We start from the raw sequence: 18,541 nt of genomic DNA, 5'->3' as shown, positions 1-18,541 counted from the left end.
AAGATAATGACAAAGACATTATGATACATTAAGATAATATTAAGTGAGACTGCTTCATCTTTGACCTACTAGAATTTTTGATTCGAGTACGTACTCGAGAATTGGCACCTATGCTCATATTTTAGGAGGAATCTGGGTCTATTTCTAAATGGGAGCACGGGAAAATGGACTAATCTTCAGAGCCCGCTTAACCAGCAACCATGAATGTTAAGTGGCAAAAGTGGTGCAGAAAAAGGGCGATCGGTGGGTGATGGGTGGTGTTTCTTTAGCTTGCGCATCATTTTGCACCACTTCGCTTTGAATGGCCGTTGAATGGATTGGCCTAACTCCCATCTAATTAGCTACACAAACACGACACCACTTGAGCCAAAATCGTTTTTGGCACGGAAATTTCGAACTCTTTTTGTGGTGCGTCTCCTGTCTCTTTGCATAAATAAATGCATTTTACGCTATTGTTTGCTTTGTTCAGAAATATGTATGTATTTGCCAGTGCTTTTGACGTTTTGCTTATTGCATAATCTAAGCTGATGTGTTGACCAACAATTTATGTCGATTGAAATCGGTAAGTGAAGGTCACCTTTAAATAAATAAGTTCTATGGCTATAATAAATAGCCAGCATTTTTGTGCCTATATAACACCTAAGGGAACTTACAATTTTACATGAGCTGCCAAACATTACATAATGCCGGCCATAAATAGCCAGAAGATATACCCAAACACACTTGTCGTTGCATAAGCATAAGAAATGATGCGAGCCCATCTGCATTATTTTCTCCACAGCTTGGGACCCAGATCAAGGTCAGCCCCGATGAGTACGAAAATTTCACCAGTTGAAAGTGAAGAGTAAGCCCGCAAACCCGAAAACCCATACTCAAACTCAAACCCAAGCCCAATTCACGCATTTCAACATGATCGCCTCGAATAAGTTTTGTCTCCTCCGCGCGTTATTTTCTTTATTTTTACATCTCCAACTCACGTGCAGCTGAGCATGTCGACCCAACAAAACCGAAACCCAAAAAGGCGGTTTGGAAAATAAAGGTATCTGTTAAATCGCACATTATGGCGATCGGTAAAACGGCAAAAGTTACACGAAGGCAGGTGCCGCTCATTACCTGACACATGTATCTCGTGGGACATTTTAGGCGGATTATGCTGGAAGCTAAGTCATGCCGCGCCCATTTCCCAGAAATCTCAATAATATTTTGCAAAATGTTTTTAGAGAAATGAAATGCGGGTAATGCTATCATTAAATGATCCCACAGAAGTGGATAATTATTTAAATATTTTATAATATGGTTATTGTAACTCTTACAATTGCACAGAGTCTGGGAAATCCCAATTGCAATAGCACTGAAAAATTCCAGATATTAAATTTCAAATTTCAATGCTGAGTGACAAAGACCAATAAAAATTATAATAAATTAGGCAACCCATTTACATGGCCAGCACGTATTTGCTTAGGCCATGTTTTTGGGCAAGCATAATTTATTTAATTTGTACGAACTACTCGGCGTCACATGAATTCCCGTGGGCACTCTCTTTTAGCAACAAACGATCATCATCATACAACGATAATTTTTAGGGTAATATTCATGTGATAAGGAACCGGGAATTGGGCCCAAGTGTCAAGAGACGCGAAGCCTATTACCGCATTGCATACCCACATATTTACGCAATGAGTTCCCAGACGGGATCGCAATGGGGATCGGGAAGGGGGCTAACTTATGGGCTATGGTACTGGGACGGAGATGAGACTGGGGAATGGGGAATGGGCCTGGCCAATTTGTCGATGAGTTGGGTAAATATTGAAGGAGAAAGTGCCGCCGTCAGTTGGACCAAAAGTTTTGTACTCGCGTTGTGTTTCTGTTTTTGAAAATATTTTTGCACAGGTTACATATTGTTGAATTATTTGCACAAAAAGAGAGTGAGTTCAGGTGCAGTCGTCCCAATTTCATCGAGTGACGATAATTTATGCAAATATCTTCACTAATAGTTATGCAAACGGAAATCTAACCGTGTTTATCCACTTGGATTTCCCTTCGAGTGCCCCTCTCAATGTCAGTTTTGTACTGCCCAAAATTAATAAATAGCTAAAGCTAAATTTTTCGGCTTAGCAACGTCAGTTATTCACGTTATTTAATATTTATGTCAGCTGCATATGACAATACAAGCATTTTATAATTGAAGTTTGCTTTATGCTGCAATCGTGATTTGATTTTAAATATTTGCGATCCACTGAATCAAAGTCAACACCATTTGATATTGGCTCCGTGTCAATTTCGCAAACACCCTCAAGATCTAAGTGAACAGATTGACCCACAGACCTCGTTTTCAGGGAAGTACAAAAAAACAGGAAGTGCTTTGACCACGAGTTTCCAGGTATCAGCTGAAATACATATATATATGCTGCATATGCCATCATTCCAGAAAACATATTTTTTTGAGGAATTCGAGGAATTAAGAGAGAAATATTAAGAAATAGTTTAAAAATATGCAATCAAATTTTTCTCACATATTTTGCTTTGAAGGCCAAGGCTCCATACTTCAACCGATTTTTTTGGAGGCTCAATCAACCGATTTAGCACCCGGCGCCACAGTCCACATTGTCAGTTGTTTCTTGCATGCTAATGACCGGGAGAAATATTGTAATTAAAAACTACAATAAGTGCTTATTTCAGCAGCACACATAAAATACTGCTCCTCAAACTTTGAAGCCAAGTGTTGAAATACGTAGTTCCAGAAGCATTTTCGCATGGATGATATCGTATTTGGTTAGCTTTTTGCAAGGTGTCTGCCTTTTGGCGAACGTGGTGACATGTAAGCCCAAAGGTGTACATTAAGTGCATTTCAAATAGGCTTTCGGTGGCCTTGGGAACGGCGGCTTACCGGCACGTGATCCTTTTTCCGCCGAGCTGAGGAAATTTATGGCACCCTCACTTTGTTAAAATACATTAACGCAGGTATTAATTTTAATTGTGCAGCGGGTATTTACAAACTTTAAAAGTGAACTTTTTGGGGAAGTCTATTGACAGGCAGAAAAAAGAGTATTTTATTTTTATTATTTAATCAGTAGTTTAATCAATAATACTCTCGAAAGTCAAATTTGTTAAGATTTTAGTTTTTACAAATGAAATGTAATCTTCATACTTAATCCAAATATAGTAGAGTATTAACTTTTTTAAAGCTGGTCAAAAAATAACGTAACATTATTCTAAATTTTTCCAACAAGGTGGCAACGCCCAAGATAGCCAATTCAATCGATATTCCAATTGGAAGTATCGATAGTCTGCCGGTCTACACGTTTCTACTGTACCTCGATTTGGTCACACTACTTTACTGCGCTGTGTTTTTCTGGATAATTTTCGCGTCGGTTTTTGGATTATTTCATCACCAAGCACAGTGTGCGCTTGCAAATAGCCAATAAAGCTACAGACTTGAGAAGGTTTCAATAAGGAACCGAAGACAGCATCGCCATGGGCCGCCGCTGTTGCGTGGCCAACTGCCCGTCGACGTCGCGTCTGCTGGAGCACCACGGCGTGACCTACCACTCCTTCCCCCTGGACCCCATCATCCGGGCAATTTGGATCAAGAACTCGCGCATCAGCCTGGAGCGCCAGATCACCAAGAGCGTCCTGGTCTGCTCACGGCACTTCCGCCGCCTGGACTTTAACACGATCCGCAATGGAAAGTACCTGCTCAAGCCGCGCGTCTTTCCGACCGTTTTTCCATGGGGCAAGATGGATTCAGCCGAGATCGAGGCAGACCACCGGGCACTACAGCACGCTAGCGTGGAGGGAACGACTGGAACCCAGGGAAATGCTCAGTCATCGACCAATGACGATGTGATCAAGGCTACGGTGGACCAAATAGTGGCCCAAATCCTGTCGGAAACGGCAGAACGCAAGGCCACGGAGGAAGCCAAAACAGACAAGGCGGAGAGTGAGGTAAAGACCACTCCCGAACCCAGCGCGGATGCAAACAAGGCACCTGCAAAGGAAACCCCAGTGACTTCAGTGGCCTCAAGCACCGAAGCAACCGTCCCAGCTGCTGGATCCGCCTCCAATTCCAACTCCCCGCTGCCCGGCTCACCGCCCAAGTACAGCAACCCACATAACCTGACTATCGGCGCCCGTTTGGAGGCGCTCAGTGTGGAGGGCAACTGGTTGCCCGCCCGCATCGTGGAAGTAAACGAGACGGAGCAGACGCTACTCGTGCGCTTTGAGCGCAATCACAAGCTAAAAGTGTCGCCTTCGACAAGCGGCAGCTTTCAGGAGTGGATGGCCATCAAGTCGGAACGTCTGAGGCAGCGCCTCAGCAACCGGGTGCTGCCCGTCTTTGAGCTGGATGAGAAGTGCATGGCCCGCTGGTCGGGGCCGCGTAAGTTTCCCGGAACCATCCGCAAGTTGCTGGGCAACGATACCTACGAGGTGCTCTTCGATGATGGCTACGTTAAGAACGTGCGCGCCGTGCACATGAACAAAATGCCCAAGCAGCTGCCCCCTGTTCAGGCAACGGAAGAGAGGGCCTCGAAGCCACCCACTCCGGTTGGAACTCCAGTAAGCTCTGTATCTGTGGCTCCGAAGAGGGCAAGCACAGGCAGCGTGAGCGGAACCAGTGGCTCCTCGAGCAGCAAGAAGGGAAAAAGTACACCACAGCGCAGGGATTGGCCGTTGCTGGACATGGCCAGTTTGGATATAGGTAAGGGCTGCAAAAGATAAAGTTATTTTTGCTATCAAATTAATTCCGAAACTAACCACAACTTTTATGTTTGACTTTTATAACCAACAGCATCCCTAGGACTCCCAGAAATACCGCATGACGGGGAGTGGACTTGTCACTGGGTAAATGACCAACCTATTGGAACCGAAGGTTTCCTGATTGTGGGCGAACACCAGAAACCCACTGTCATCGTGCAGGACTGGCGTCTGCCTCCTGGTTGGATCAAGCACATGTACCAGCGATCCAACGTTCTCGGCAAGTGGGATGTTATTCTCGTCTCGCCCAGTGGCAAACGGTTCCGCTCCAAGTCCGACTTAAAGTTGTTCCTTGAGTCTCAGAATCTGGTCTATAACCCGGATGTGTACGACTTTAGCATCCATCGACGTCGTGCCAAAGACATCAATGCTTACGTCTACACACACGACTACAATCCGCAGCCACCGCCCAAGCCCAGGCCCATGGATGTGTCGATGGACTCAACGCTGGACCAGAGCATCACGTCGCAGTCCTCGTTGCCCTCTACTCCGATGCCGGTGAAAGAAAGCCAGTACATGGAAGCACCGGTGGCCTCACTAATGCCACCTGCCGAGTTAATGTCGCCGCAGACACAGCCGGCCGATGAGACAAAGCCCAAAACCACATTAGAAGTACTAGAAGTCGGTGAGGGAGGTTCGTCTCAGCTTTTATCAGGAGATCCTCCAGTGGTGGAAAATGGCTTTGGTAAGTATATACAATTTGTATTAGCATCACATGACATTAATATTAAAATGAATTATTACTTCATGTTTCAGCTTTCATTGGGGGTCTAAAAGTCAAAATCCATGACAATCTGTATGTATGTCCGCGCGAAGACTGCGGCAAGACCTATCGTAAAGAAGACTTTCTGCTTATCCACATTCGCCATTATCACAAGGAATTTGCAGAGTGAGTATAATTCATAAACAACTCATGACGCCTAACTTACTTTAAATTTTCAGACACGTTAGCCACTGCCCAAAGATGCAGGAACTAGCGGTCAAGCGCACACACCCGTCATCCATCGAGCAAGGTGAGGCGGTGCCGAAAAACCAGATACCCAACCAGCAGTTCTTTGCCAAAATGCACCAGCAGGATATGCAGCAGTCGCGCTCGTTTAAACGTCAGAGCGTATCAGCTACGGTCACATCTCCTGGCGGACCGGTAACTCCATCTGTCACATCGCCTACAAAGACCCTACTATCTCCTAAGATGGAGCCACCAAGTGTATTGACGCCAACTGTTGAAAGTGGCATTACTCCAGAAGATGTTTCTGTGGAGACTGGAGGTGCAACTCAGTCGTTGAACCCGTCCTTGAGTCGTTCCTGCAAGCGTGCACGCTTGTCACCGTCGAAGCGACCATCTGGCTCGCGGAAGAGCAACCGCCAGCGCTCTCAGCGTCGCCCCAATTTGACAGATTGCTCGGCTGGTCACGCATTAACCGAACAAGACGCTGAGGAGACTCGGCAATCTTTTAACACCCCCACTCCGGATTCACGCATCGACTCGAAAAAACGACGCGTTGGTGCGGCTCCAACTCCCATCAGTTCCATCGACTCTCCAGCCATGGCAGATTCGGTGTCAACGCCGTCGTCTAATGACCAGGCGGACATTAATGCAGCCCTTGCCCCACCACCAGCTGACACTCTAACCAAAGCACCGCAGTACATCAAGGAAAACGGTGAACTAATTCGAATTGTGCGCATGCGGCAGGAGGAGATCATCAACTGCATCTGCGAGTATGGCGAAGAGGATGGCTTGATGATCCAATGTGAATTGTGTCTGTGCTGGCAGCACGGTGCATGCAACGGAATTGTCAAAGAGTCAGATGTGCCGGACAAGTACGTCTGCTACATCTGTCGTAATCCGCAGAGGGGTCGGGACTCAATGAGATTTAAGCACGACCAGGACTGGCTATTCGAAGGAAAGTTGCCGGTGGCCGCGTATCACACTGCAAATCCACAGACCACCAAACAGTTCGAGCTCCTAAAGCGCTCGCACACGCTGACCGGCAATTTACTAGATGCCAAGCGATCGATGCACTCGCTGCTGGTGAAGATTAACATCGCACGCAACCGCTGTCACCCAAAGCTTTATCTGTGGGCTAAAAAGTGGGACGAAGACAATCTGGGCTCTACTGCGTTGACACCGGTTAAACGTCCAAAGTTGGAGCACCCTGATCTTCCAAACGTTCCGCAACCGGAAGCTGCCATTGATCCGGAGGAGTGCCAGTATCGCTTGATCGAACATGTGAAGGTGCAACAATCATTGGTTCTCGATCGACTGGATGACATAGAAGCAGAAATGGAGGGTTAGTATCCCAAAGCTATCTTTAGCTATATATGAAAATTAAATTTTTGAATTTCTTTCAGAACTTGAAAAGGAGGACACGCTTGATGACTTAAAGGATGCGGACATCTCGACCACCAAAGAAGCGCTGGCCACGTTTATCAAGGAGCTCGAAACCATGAAGCGCCTTGCCAAGCTCAACCAGGTGGCCAATATGAAGCAGAGCCTTAAAGATTCTGCCACTAGCCAGTAGATTTTCTTTTGAACACGTTTATAGGGTCTTTATAGGGAGTCCATTTTCATTTATTGCTGTTTTCAAACTATCCATGATTTCGCAGACGTGTAGATAGTAACCATCATTCTGCTAAACAATATATTGCTATTCTTTATAAAGTTTGATAATATAATGGAGTTAAAATTTATATTCTTTTAAAGTAATCCCCGTGAAAATACAGAAAATTATAATTTCATGCCCTATTATTTAGTTATAAAGTTAAATAATTTAAGATTGCTGATAAAAGCTGACTTCAGACGTATTTATGACGTCTTTGTATTCGGGACGTGGTCGCAGATATGTGTGGTTGGATGAGATTATTTTGCTCCATAGCTTGGTTCGCCGCGATGTCGGCGGGCCAGGAGACGGTTTCCGAAACCAGACAGGCAAGCACTCCTTCGTTAGCAACAACTATGTCGGCCATGAAGTTGATGAGTTTCCAGCCTCGTTATCCTTACATCGTCTCCATCGGAGAGAACGTTAAAGGATACTACAAGCACCTCTGCGTGGGCGTGATACTTTCGAGTGAGTTCGTGCTCAGTGCGGCCCACTGCATAAAAACGAGTCCGATCGAGCAATTGTATGTGTCGGGTGGCGCCGATTCGCTCAACAGCCGGAAGCAGGACCGCTTCTTCGTCGTGGAAAAAAGATTTCATCCCCAGTTTAAGGTCCTCGGCGGCAACGACATCGCCGTGGTGAGGGTTTATCCCAAATTCCAGCTCGACGATGTCCGATTTCGAAGTATTGACTTCGCTGGGAAGCCGCGAAGGGATAGTGGCATCAAGGCCTCGCTGGTTGGCTGGGGACGGGTTGGCATCGGCAAGATAAAGAAACTCCGGGAAATGCCTTTCTTGACGATGGAAAACGCTGAGTGTCAGCGAAGTCATCGATTCGTTTTCCTCAAACCGCTGGACATCTGTGCGATGCATTTGAAAGGACCTAAGGGCCCCTGCGACGTAAGTGGATCAGAAATGCTGCAGAAACTCATATTCGAAGATTCATTTTATTTTTTAGTAGGAGAAAAATTAGTAACTCAAATTATAAAAATACATATTATTTTAGTATACATTAGGTTTACAATAATAATAGTTACAATAATATATCATTTTAGTATACATTTTTTGAATATAGAAACCATATTCCATTTCAATCCCTTTGGCTTACCATATCAAGCAATGTTACAGAGATACTTTGAAATTTATTTAAAGAATTCCCTAGGGTGGCAGTCAAGAAACACCTTTGGTATAGAATAATAGTTATTCGTTAGATAATGAGAGTTGTATTACATCTATTACTAATTTCTCAGGGAGATTCTGGAGCCCCCTTAATGAATGTGGCAAAAGAGAAGCTGTACGGATTACTCTCCTACGGCAGGAAAGCGTGCAGCCCATTGAAACCCTATGCCTTTACTCGCATCAGCGCATACTCGAGCTGGATTCAGGAATCTATGGACTATATGGTTGCGAGACTTCAAATCATAAAAATTAATCGCACTGTTTGGAAAGACAGGTTTTAGCAGTTTTATAAGAATGATGTTCTTTTTATCTTTAAAAACAAATAATAACCCTTTAATTACAAAAAAATTGTATATTATTTTAAAAACATTTTCATTATAAAGTAGCATAATAAAATGTTAATTTAAAATGTTTCCACGGGGATTTTATTGGTGGTGATGCGTTTTAGTGTGAATTTGCGCTTTGGTTTGGTATCGATAGCTATCGCTTAGCCGACTTGAGCTTGCGGCCTGTAGGTGGCGCGCTTATTCCATCCCTAGTTCGGCGTTTATCAAGCAAATCAAAACAAAAACGAGAGCAGCACTTCTATATAAATAAGAGCTTTTCCCGGTCGCTTTATTACTCCGTAAGTGTCGATCGGTGTAGAAACCACTCCACCGACTAAAAATGTGCTCGAGATTTATTCAAATATTTCGCCCCCACAGAAGCTTTAAAATGTCGACGTCGTCGCCACCGGCCAGCAATTGTGAGGAGGCTCTCACTCAGCTGAAAAACTTTGGATATGCGTTCGATGGAGGTAAGTACGATGTTGCATTTGGTGGCTACTTGACATTATGACCTGCTCGATTCGCAGAAGGAGTACTGCGCAAAGTCGATCCCGCCACCGGGGAGCCCGGCAAGGAACCCTTTTCCTACAACGTGAGCGACGATCCCGCCGAAAACGAGAAGCACTACCAGAAGCTGGCCAACGTATGTACCAGAATCCTACTCGGCATATGTGACAACCATATTGTTCAGGTTCTCTTGAAGCCAAGGAATCAACAGCTAGTATTCCTTTTCAAGAGAAACTGGACAACTGGACATCTGGACAGTAATAAGTAACACAAAACTGTATGCTTTATCGCCCATAGCAAATACCAGAAATCGTCTACGCTTTGTTGGAGAAAAATGGTCTCAGCCGCACCTACGTCCCTTTCGACCAGCCGCCAGAGCGCTCATCATTCGTATTTTCCCAACCTGCAAAGCTGTCGCAGTCCAAGAAGCTGTTAGTTCTCATCCATGGCAGTGGATTCGTTAAGGCCGGACAATGGGCCAGAAGGTGCGTATGATCACTATTTAAAAAGCAATCAAAATGATTTAATAAAATGGGAAATATTAAGCAGATAACTGTATTAAATAAAAATACTACATTTATTAAAACTGTAGATAATCTTTCCTATTCTGTTTATTCATAATGGTATCCATGAAATAATTGACCCATAATGACTTATTCGATTTTGTCATAGTTTGATTATCAACAATTCCCTGGATCATGGTACCCAGCTGGCTTATGTGCGACAGGCCCAAAAACTGGGATACGATCTACTCATCCCCAACGCCAATGATTGCACACGATTCTACAATGGAAAGGAGAATCCCATCAAGGGCTTGAATACGTCCGTAGATCACACTAACTATGTGTGGAAGAATATAGTGTTGCCCGCGAAACCGGAGAGTGTGGCTATAGTGGCCCACAGTTATGGTGGCAGTCTCACTCTTGATTTGGTAAGTATAAAATTCAAAATATGTCATAATATCATATATATATTTTCACTTAAATAGGTGGAGCAGTTTCCGGATTTCTTTAAAGAATCCGTGTTTGCCATTGCCTTCACTGATGCTGCTATGGCAAGTCCCCAAGCGAAGGATAGGGAGTACCTGTCCGATGTGGCCTGCGATTGGGTTGCCAGCAACACACCCTTGGACACACCCGTCTCACAGTCAAAGAGCAGCATCCGCAGGATTTCCGCTGGACACACCAAGCATGAGTGGACCTCTTACTCGGCCATCGATTCTGTATTCAAGTTCATTGAGGAGAAGTATGAGCAGCGGGTGAATAAGAAGTGACAGCCTGCATCTACTTGTTAAAGCATTTTTGTACTTCCCATTTATAGTAAATATATTTTTGGATATGTGAATATAAATTATGTTTTTACCGCCTGCACACATCCGACACTGATCCCTTTTCTCAAAGGACAAACACAAACTATCGATTGGCTATGCATAAATCAAGCGAGTGTCCGAATCTGTCACTAACACTTACATCAGGGCAATTTAATTTGATTTTCGGCACTTCGGCACATTCCGTGTGGGTTAATCATATTGATGGCTGATGTATTGCCATCGATAAAACAAAAGCCTCCCACATGGCCCATCAGCTGGATAAAAAACCAGCGTCCGGGACCAAAGCAAATTCCCTCAACGACGGGCGGATAAGGAAGGGCTGTCAGCTTGGCCACTGCATCAAACTCCTTGGGGTTGCCCCTGAAGACCACTTTCCACGGCCTGGTTACCCCTGCCCGGTGCTTTGCTGTTGTCCATATCGTTTAACTAAGTGCGTCATAAAAAGTGACGACGGGATTTTCCCCTCCATAGTGTGGATAAGCATTATGAAATTCAATGCGTCGATTTTGAGTTGGTCTTGAAAGACCAAAACGGTGTTAATACCATATACGAATGATGCAAATAGATTTACTAATTTTTTGGTTAACCAGCCTTTTACAACTGAACCACAAAAATCATAATTTGGAACTAAAGCTTAATGTATGTAGTTACGTAGGGAAGGCAGCTGATTAATTATGTGGGAACAGTCATAATCCCCTTTGTGCAACTTTAAAGACTTTGACTCACCGTCGCCAGCAGGAGCGCAAAAAGTGCAACCAGGGTTTAAGCGAAAGAGACGGAGAAAGGCACATCGAAAGAGATGGAGACGTTTGTCTTTAGCCTTAAAACGAACTTAATACCCACAAAGTGAACCAGGACCCAAACTCAAACAGCGAGAAAGCCGGAGAACGACGAGAGTGGGGGCGGTCGGAAGGTGGAAGGTGGAAGTGGGATGCGACAGTCCTGGCAACTCTACAACTTCGCCAGGACCTACCTCCTCCTAACCTAAGTGGATGTGGATGCCTCCCACTCCCGTATACATTATCGCTGTCATGGCCGCAGTCATGGCTTCTGCTCCACCTTAGACATTTTTATATGTATTCAACATCCTTGTCGTCCTCGTCCTATGGCAGCTTGCTATCTACACTTTGACTCCACGGCACCCTACACACACAGCCGACAAGGATGGCATCATGTGGCTTAGAGCGAGAAGGCAAAGGTTCGTGGCGCCGTCGCCAGCAAAAAGCTTTGCACGAGTTCAGGAATGGGTCATGCGCCTGGAGCCCGTATCTAACATATATAGCTCGGAGATATACCCTCCGATAACACACACACACATATATATATGTGTGCATATATATACGGCAGCAGGGCAGTAAATAAGCCGAAGTGGCCTATGTAATCGCATTGGCTAAGTAAATAAAAACAAATGCCCTAGCTTGGGTGATATTTTACTTTAAAGGCGAACACATTTCACACAAAAATAACCCACACCCAAAATGGTGGCACTCGTGTCCCTAACATCCCGCTAAACAATGTCTAGCAATTACTTAGAATAATCCTTTCCTTGTGCTTATTTGATCAAATCTTAAACGCCCACGCATCCTTCACATGTCCCAGATGGCCAAGGACTTGAACTCCGTAATCCCAAACCCTTTAACTATTGGGTTTCTTGCGCATCAATTGCCTGAAATAATGTGGCTTGAGATTTTCATTTTAGATTGCATGAATATGTATGTTGCAATCGGCTTACTAGGGATTTTATTTATTTTAAGCTTTATGTGTAGTTTTGTCAATATATTTTATTTCTTATAAAATTTACGAAACGACGTCTTTAAGAACAGCATAACTAAATTTATAACAATTTTTAGAGTCATAGTAAAGGGCCTTTAAACAAATAGGTTTCATTTAAAGTCACATTGTCAAATGTGTATTCGAAATGCATTCCACATAAACACATTGACAAGTACAACGTCATTAATATAAATCCCCCTGCTTGTGAATCGTATTATACATTTTACTCAATTTTGAGCAACCGTACTAATGAAAATCTTCATAAATCAAAACTCGAAATTTTATATTTTTTATAGAAAAAATGCGAGCTCGCAATTTCCGTTATAAGGAAATATTATTGTACGCTACTTTATTGCTTGAAAAGTTCAAGCGATGTCATTCAAAAAGCCATAAATAATAATGTTTTCCAATAAATGTTCACATGTGAGTGGGCACACCAGGCAACTGAGTTGAGTTCGTGGCTGTGGGTTAAAGCATTCAGGACGAGGAACCACACATGCCGGGCCAGGATCTCAATCCCTTGCGATGCCTCACAGGAGTGACCGGCCATCGTTAAGCTTTGGGTTCACTTCTAGCAGGATTTTTTCAGACATAACTTACAAGGTCATTTCATTGCACGCAACCATTAAGAATTCCTGCCGCTTTTTCGGCAAAGACATTCTGGCCATTTTCGTTGTATAATTTAATACTCGTGTGTGACGAATTTTTATGGCTGACAAATGATTGATGCGATTCTGCCACTTCCTGTAAATATCATTAAAACTGCCCTTCAAGGCAAAGGGTCCCCGGTCCCCACGCAGCTTACTCCTCGGAAGTTTAAAGTTTCGTCTCCTTGTTAAGGACAACAATTGCCGGGGCATTGTGAGATGGGAAAGTGCTGAAATGCAGGTTTAACGCAGAAATAATACCAAATAAGATTAGATAGCATTGTGTCTTCAAGCAATGTCCTTTTGGCGGTGGGCTGGTGAGGTATTGGTGGGGGAGGCCGAAAAGAAAAACAAATAATGTTACAAATTGCAGCATTTGCACCCCTTTAGCGAGACAAAATCGCCAGAGCAGTGGTTCAATGGTTGTATGCTTGTCTTGGATAAAACCATTCCTGTTAACAAGTTAAACACATTCATTCCTTACACTTACCACTACAAGTAAAAAATAAATAAACGATTCTTGTAAAAGATATTTCTAAACGTATTAAAATTTCTTAATTTCAATTAGTAAACTAAACTAAACTATAAACTAAAAAGATAAGAAGTTTTAAACTTACTAATAAAAACTATAACATCCTCAAAAATTTACAAATTATTGGTAAAAATATAAAAAAAGTTAAATATTAATTCTACTCTTTTTTACCACTTTGCCCCACTGTGCCTTGGAGGCGGTGAAAAAATTGTAAAATTCAAACTCTTCCGCCGGCCCGAGAATACACAAATCACGGGGAAATGCAATAACAAAGGGAACCCTCCGGTCGCAGAGTGTTCAAGTTATTTGCGGTTTATGTCCTTGTTGCTGCTCCTTTATTCATGTCGCTGAGGCGACAAAAAGGACCTTAAAGCCAATAAAACGATTTTTTCCGTCTCTATCTATGAATTGTAAATGCCTCCGCCGCAAAAGGACAATTGAAGTGGCCGCGTTCGTTGGCAGCTTCGCATGGGTCTCAGTCGGCCCAGGCTTTCACGTCGCGATTTAAGATAATAGTATCATCAACACCACTTCAGTACACCCCAAACCCAATTTTCAAACGCGAACAGGCAGGGCAGGATTTGTCTGAAGTTCGGGGTCTAAGGACTCACTTGGGCGTAGGCGTTGCTTGGGTCCTGTCCAATGGCTTCGGGATTTGGGCGAGGGCTTCGATGATAACAACTTTGGCGGCTAATTTGCATCGGCCATTTGGATAGGGTGGCAAAGAAAACTTAAAGCGTTTTCAAGTTCTTTCTTCATCGAAGTGACAGATTTTTCACGCACATTTAAAAAACATTTAAAAAACCATTAAATGTTTTTCCCACTTTTTTCACCATTTTTGTTGTGCATTTTTTATTTGTCTGCATCACACCCCTCAATTTTGGGAATTCCTCCTTTTCACTTTTTATTTGTTTTCTGGGCTTTTCAGAATGTTTCATTGTGGTTCCAGTTGCTGCCTTGGCGGTACTCTCTAATCTTTGCGCCATTTATTTACACTTGATTAACACGCGACTGACATTTGTTTGACTTTCGCTTCTCTCTGCTGAAATTAAAATGCGAAACCCGCTTTGCACAAAAAGTATGACAACAAATGGGTGAGTGCCGAACTTATAAGCACTCTAATATTTGTAAATTGATTGCATTATTTTAAAACCAATAAAATCAGTGAACTATTGATAGCTTTAGTACAAGTAACTGTGTTTATCAAGCTGTCATAAAGTAAGAATCATGTTTTTGAACTTAAGCTGCCAATAAAAAAAAAGGATATTTAGCTAATGAAATTGTTACAATTTTCCAAAAAGATACTTTTGGTTTGAAAAGATACTTCTGCCAAGCTGTTCTGCAAATGTTTATATCCAGCTATATGTAAGTATATGTATAAAATGTGGTCCCCTGTGTGACACATTTTTCTGTGGGTTTGCCTTTTTGGCTTCTGCTTCATATTTTCCCTTGTACAAAAATTATTCATTTGTGGAAAATTGTGACGTTGGTCGCTCCATGGACCATGGCCGCAGGCCAAACTGATTAATAAACCAAACGTCAAATGCGCACAATGGCCACGCATCACCGGAGTCAAAGTTTGAGCCGGGGCAAGAGCCACCACTCCGTGGCATCCGGACCAGCATCAGGATGGGATGGGTATAAGGATGAGGATGAGGATGGGAATGAGGACCATTTACCAGGACCACGACGACCGCAGCTGTCAGCTGTGTGTCACACACAAATGTGAGCCAAAAAGCGAACCGAGAAGATATTCATAAAACGAGGCAGAACTTTCTTGCAAGTGCAAGTAGGCCTCGAGTCGCATTGTTCTCGACTTGACTTTTTCCGTATCCTGGCGACTTGTGTTCCTTCTGGCTTCCGTTCGGGGGCGTTGGCAGTGTCATTGTCATCTGCCGGGTCACAGTTGGTTGCTATTTGGCTAGCAAATTATTTGCATATTAAAAAATCTCCAACAATGAAAATGTGATTTTCTTTGCGAGACATTTTTAGGGGGAAATGGGAATATATGACAGGAGATCAAGGTTTAATGGCTGTGAAGACATGGTGAAGAGCCGACTTGTTGGTTGGATAAGACTAGGTTGTAGGTCTTTGTTTACGTCGTATCTTTAAAAGTTCCAAATAATATAGTATAGTTTCACCACATAAAGTTGTATTTTCCCTCCAGATACGTATTTCATGATTGTTTTGAACGCAGCCTGGTCCCTGGGGCTATGAAATCGAGTACTGATTTATAAACATCAAGATTTATACCATTACGCCCACATACTCAAGGCGGCAATAAAAATGATAAAGAAACTGTTTCAGATTTTTTCTTGGGAAATTCCCGCCACTAATGGGCCTACGTTTAATGGTTTGCTTATGGGGTGTTTAGTGATTTTTTTATGCCAAAACAATGTCGAAAAAGAAGGCCCAACCAAATGCCCTGCAGGCTTCTTTGCTGGCCAAACAATTCGAGGCCATGACGAATTGGCAACTTCCTTAGGACATGTTAAAGCCAAACGATTGAAGAATCATTTATCATTTCCATGTCTACATTTATGGCTTGGAAAAAAAACCAGTTCTTAAAGAGTAGCCAAACTGAACCAATATTCAATATTAGTTCCGAGCGCCCTTGTATCCCATGTAATAGTATTCAAAAATATTGCTCAATTTTCAAATTCAATTTGTCAATCATAAATTTCACGCTCTCTTACTATAAATTTGCGGGCAATTGAAAAATTTCAAGTGACTGTGTCGAACAAGGTTTTCCTTTCGACGTGTTGAAACATTTTCCTTTTTTGCAACAATTTATGGGCAAACTTTTCGGGCTTTGGTCTATCAGAGTTAAGCATCGGCCTCTGCTCTGACACATGACTTGAATGTCAATGGGCGAAGGACACACACCCCCAATGAACCAAAAAAAAGGCTCAAGGGGAGGGTCCTTGGAGTCCTGCGTCGCAGACAATGTCGCGTTAAATTTGCACAACTTGACAGAATTGCGCTGCTGCAAATTCAAAACTTCTGTTTCGTATATTTTAGTTTGCCGAGGGGGCTACGCTTTCACCAACATTTTCACCGCATAAATAACAAAATTTAAGGACAAAATATCAATATCCACTTTGCGAAACGCCAACTGCATGCGAATGAGTTTATTTTCGGCTGTGCAAAAGTGTCTAGATCTGAATCGGACACCGCCTGAGCCAACATTTCGCATTGCAAATGAAATGCTGTTTCTATTTCTTGGTTTTGTTTTTCCATTTTTTCTCCTTTGTTACTTTTGCATAATTTCCATTCACTACTGGCGGCAACATATTGCAAAGAAGCTGCCATGCTGCGATATTCGACGCAGCTAAGTTTGAATAAATTTGCTGCCAAAGTTTTGAAGCTCGAGCTCTTAAGTTATATAGAAAATTAATTATAAAATTCAACATTTTATGGAAAATTTTTAAAAATATATTTCCACTCTGGTATTATTCTTTCAGCTTAAACATTGTATATCCCGTAAAAATGTTTGCTGATGACGACTTGAAAGTCGAGGGCCATAAAATGTGTATGCCTTTTATTTTTTAAGGCCGTTGGCCAGGTCCAAAAGCCAAATTTAATTTGTTCTCCTATGACATTTACGGTCGTATTCAAATAACTTCGTTTGTCATACTTCACTGGCTTTGATGTCCTTTTGAACAGGGGTTGAAGTTTGTAGCAAAATGGGAAAGGTTTCGCTAGATTAATTTGGGGTCATGCATATAATATAATTTTTTATGGTGGGAGTGTGGTGGGGATGGAGCTTCTTTCAAACCGCAATCAAGTGACATAGAGAAGGCGTTTCATATGAGGGAATTATTTATGGCTGAAAATCTCTTCAATGTTTCTCGAAGTTTAAACCCCGCAGCGATACAGTGGAAAATGATTTAATTTATTGCCATCTTTCAGGGAACATGTGTTCTTACAAACTTTGCCTAATTAGGGGTAATAGATCTTAATAACTACATATGTGGGACTTTTGATGAGGGTGTCGGAAGCGTATGTCTAAGTAATATTTAAAAAATCTGTAATAAGTTATTAAGGATTTATAAATCTGGGTTATATCACATGTAATTGTATTGCAAGGGTTCCCTTTTCACTATGTGATTTTCTGACGGAAAAGGATTCTCCTTGAATAAGAACGGGCTTTTGTGCTCGTTTTTGTGCTTATAGGAGGGCTCTTCCATTTTGAGGGTCTGTCTTAGAATATTAAAAAGCCTCTTAGCCAATCCATCCATATGTTTATCTTCCTTTGCTTCTGGGACTTTAGGACTTGGTCCATCGTTTATGGTTTTTATTCTAATAATCCGCAAAAGCCAGTTTTCAGGTTGGATTTCATGTTTATTCGAGTTGAAGTGATGTCGTCGTGGTATTTTGTAAACGTTGTAAATTTCCCTATGGTTATTATTCATATGTGGTTCCTCGAATATTATATCCTTGTTAATGGCTGGACATGTTTTTAGATCTTCATCGTTTTCTACAACCCTGTAGCTATAACACAAGCTTATACAATATAGGACCAAGATAATCCCGAAATGACAACGCGCTGACATTTTCACAATCGAAACTGAACTTTTGCTTAATTCGATCGAGGTATTTATATGTTTTTATGAAACCTTGAACTTGAGACCGGCTAAGCAAATTCCAGAGAAACAGCTGGCCACGATCAGAAGCGTAAAATATTTACCTTTAATGCAATATTTACAACTGTAAATAAAAAAAGATATTTTAGGCGGAGTGTAACTGGTCCCCAATTTTTTAGACCCAACCTGGAACCAGACCACGTAGATGTCATTTGCGCTGGAGAAGCCCAAAATTCTCCTTCCCCAAACCTTTCCCCCGGGAATCATTCCATTCCCATTTCCAAACCCATTCCCATTCCCAGTGAAT

At 42.6% G+C, this 18,541-nt stretch overlaps 4 protein-coding genes across 5 annotated transcripts; 3 read left to right on the top strand and 1 right to left on the bottom strand.

The window, feature by feature from the left end:
* The first annotated feature begins 3,322 nt into the window (after nucleotides 1-3,322).
* LOC122619107 lies at nucleotides 3,323-7,480 on the top strand. Its single transcript, XM_043795823.1, has 5 exons — nucleotides 3,323-4,699; nucleotides 4,790-5,440; nucleotides 5,512-5,644; nucleotides 5,698-7,046; nucleotides 7,108-7,480. Exons 1-5 carry the CDS (start codon nucleotides 3,475-3,477, stop codon nucleotides 7,275-7,277), a joined length of 3,528 nt encoding a protein of 1,175 aa, XP_043651758.1. The 5' UTR covers nucleotides 3,323-3,474; the 3' UTR covers nucleotides 7,278-7,480.
* Nucleotides 7,481-7,556: 76 nt separating this feature from the next.
* Nucleotides 7,557-8,865, top strand: LOC122619108 (granzyme M). Its single transcript, XM_043795824.1, has 2 exons — nucleotides 7,557-8,254; nucleotides 8,605-8,865. The coding sequence occupies exons 1-2, from the start codon at nucleotides 7,598-7,600 to the stop codon at nucleotides 8,812-8,814; spliced, it is 867 nt and encodes a 288-aa protein (XP_043651759.1). The 5' UTR covers nucleotides 7,557-7,597; the 3' UTR covers nucleotides 8,815-8,865.
* Nucleotides 8,866-9,034: 169 nt separating this feature from the next.
* On the top strand, nucleotides 9,035-10,736 carry LOC122621219 (FAM172 family protein homolog CG10038). 2 transcript variants are annotated; one of them, XM_043799012.1, is made up of 6 exons: nucleotides 9,035-9,158; nucleotides 9,238-9,329; nucleotides 9,387-9,502; nucleotides 9,664-9,851; nucleotides 10,039-10,297; nucleotides 10,355-10,736. In XM_043799012.1, exons 2-6 carry the CDS (start codon nucleotides 9,248-9,250, stop codon nucleotides 10,637-10,639), a joined length of 930 nt encoding a protein of 309 aa, XP_043654947.1. In that variant the 5' UTR covers nucleotides 9,035-9,158; nucleotides 9,238-9,247; the 3' UTR covers nucleotides 10,640-10,736. The 2 variants fall into 2 exon arrangements, with proteins under 2 accessions (XP_043654947.1, XP_043654946.1); XM_043799011.1 differs by lacking the exon at nucleotides 9,035-9,158 and having other exon boundaries at nucleotides 9,200-9,329.
* A 6,979-nt stretch (nucleotides 10,737-17,715) lies between these two features.
* Nucleotides 17,716-18,204, bottom strand: LOC122622110. Its single transcript, XM_043800304.1, has one exon. The coding sequence runs from the start codon at nucleotides 18,202-18,204 to the stop codon at nucleotides 17,716-17,718; it is 489 nt and encodes a 162-aa protein (XP_043656239.1).
* Nucleotides 18,205-18,541: the final 337 nt, after the last annotated feature.

Source organism: Drosophila teissieri, chromosome 3R (assembly GCF_016746235.2).
Source record: "Drosophila teissieri strain GT53w chromosome 3R, Prin_Dtei_1.1, whole genome shotgun sequence".
Classification (NCBI taxonomy): Eukaryota; Metazoa; Arthropoda; class Insecta; order Diptera; family Drosophilidae; genus Drosophila; species Drosophila teissieri.
Note: the sequence above shows the minus strand (reverse complement) of the source record. Positions and strands in the feature narration are given on the sequence as shown.

Coding starts and splice junctions, on each gene's coding strand:
- LOC122619107 (XM_043795823.1), top strand. CDS start 3,475: ATGGGCCGCCGCTGTTGCGTGGCCAACTGCCCGTCGACGTCGCGTCTG. Junction 5,441..5,511: donor AGTGGTGGAAAATGGCTTTG/GTAAGTATATAC, acceptor TTCATGTTTCAG/CTTTCATTGGGGGTCTAAAA. Junction 5,645..5,697: donor TATCACAAGGAATTTGCAGA/GTGAGTATAATT, acceptor TTAAATTTTCAG/ACACGTTAGCCACTGCCCAA.
- LOC122619108 (XM_043795824.1), top strand. CDS start 7,598: ATGTGTGGTTGGATGAGATTATTTTGCTCCATAGCTTGGTTCGCCGCG. Junction 8,255..8,604: donor GACCTAAGGGCCCCTGCGAC/GTAAGTGGATCA, acceptor CTAATTTCTCAG/GGAGATTCTGGAGCCCCCTT.
- LOC122622110 (XM_043800304.1), bottom strand. CDS start 18,204: ATGTCAGCGCGTTGTCATTTCGGGATTATCTTGGTCCTATATTGTATA.
- LOC122621219 (XM_043799011.1), top strand. CDS start 9,200: ATGTGCTCGAGATTTATTCAAATATTTCGCCCCCACAGAAGCTTTAAA. Junction 9,330..9,386: donor TGGATATGCGTTCGATGGAG/GTAAGTACGATG, acceptor CTCGATTCGCAG/AAGGAGTACTGCGCAAAGTC. Junction 9,503..9,663: donor ACTACCAGAAGCTGGCCAAC/GTATGTACCAGA, acceptor TATCGCCCATAG/CAAATACCAGAAATCGTCTA.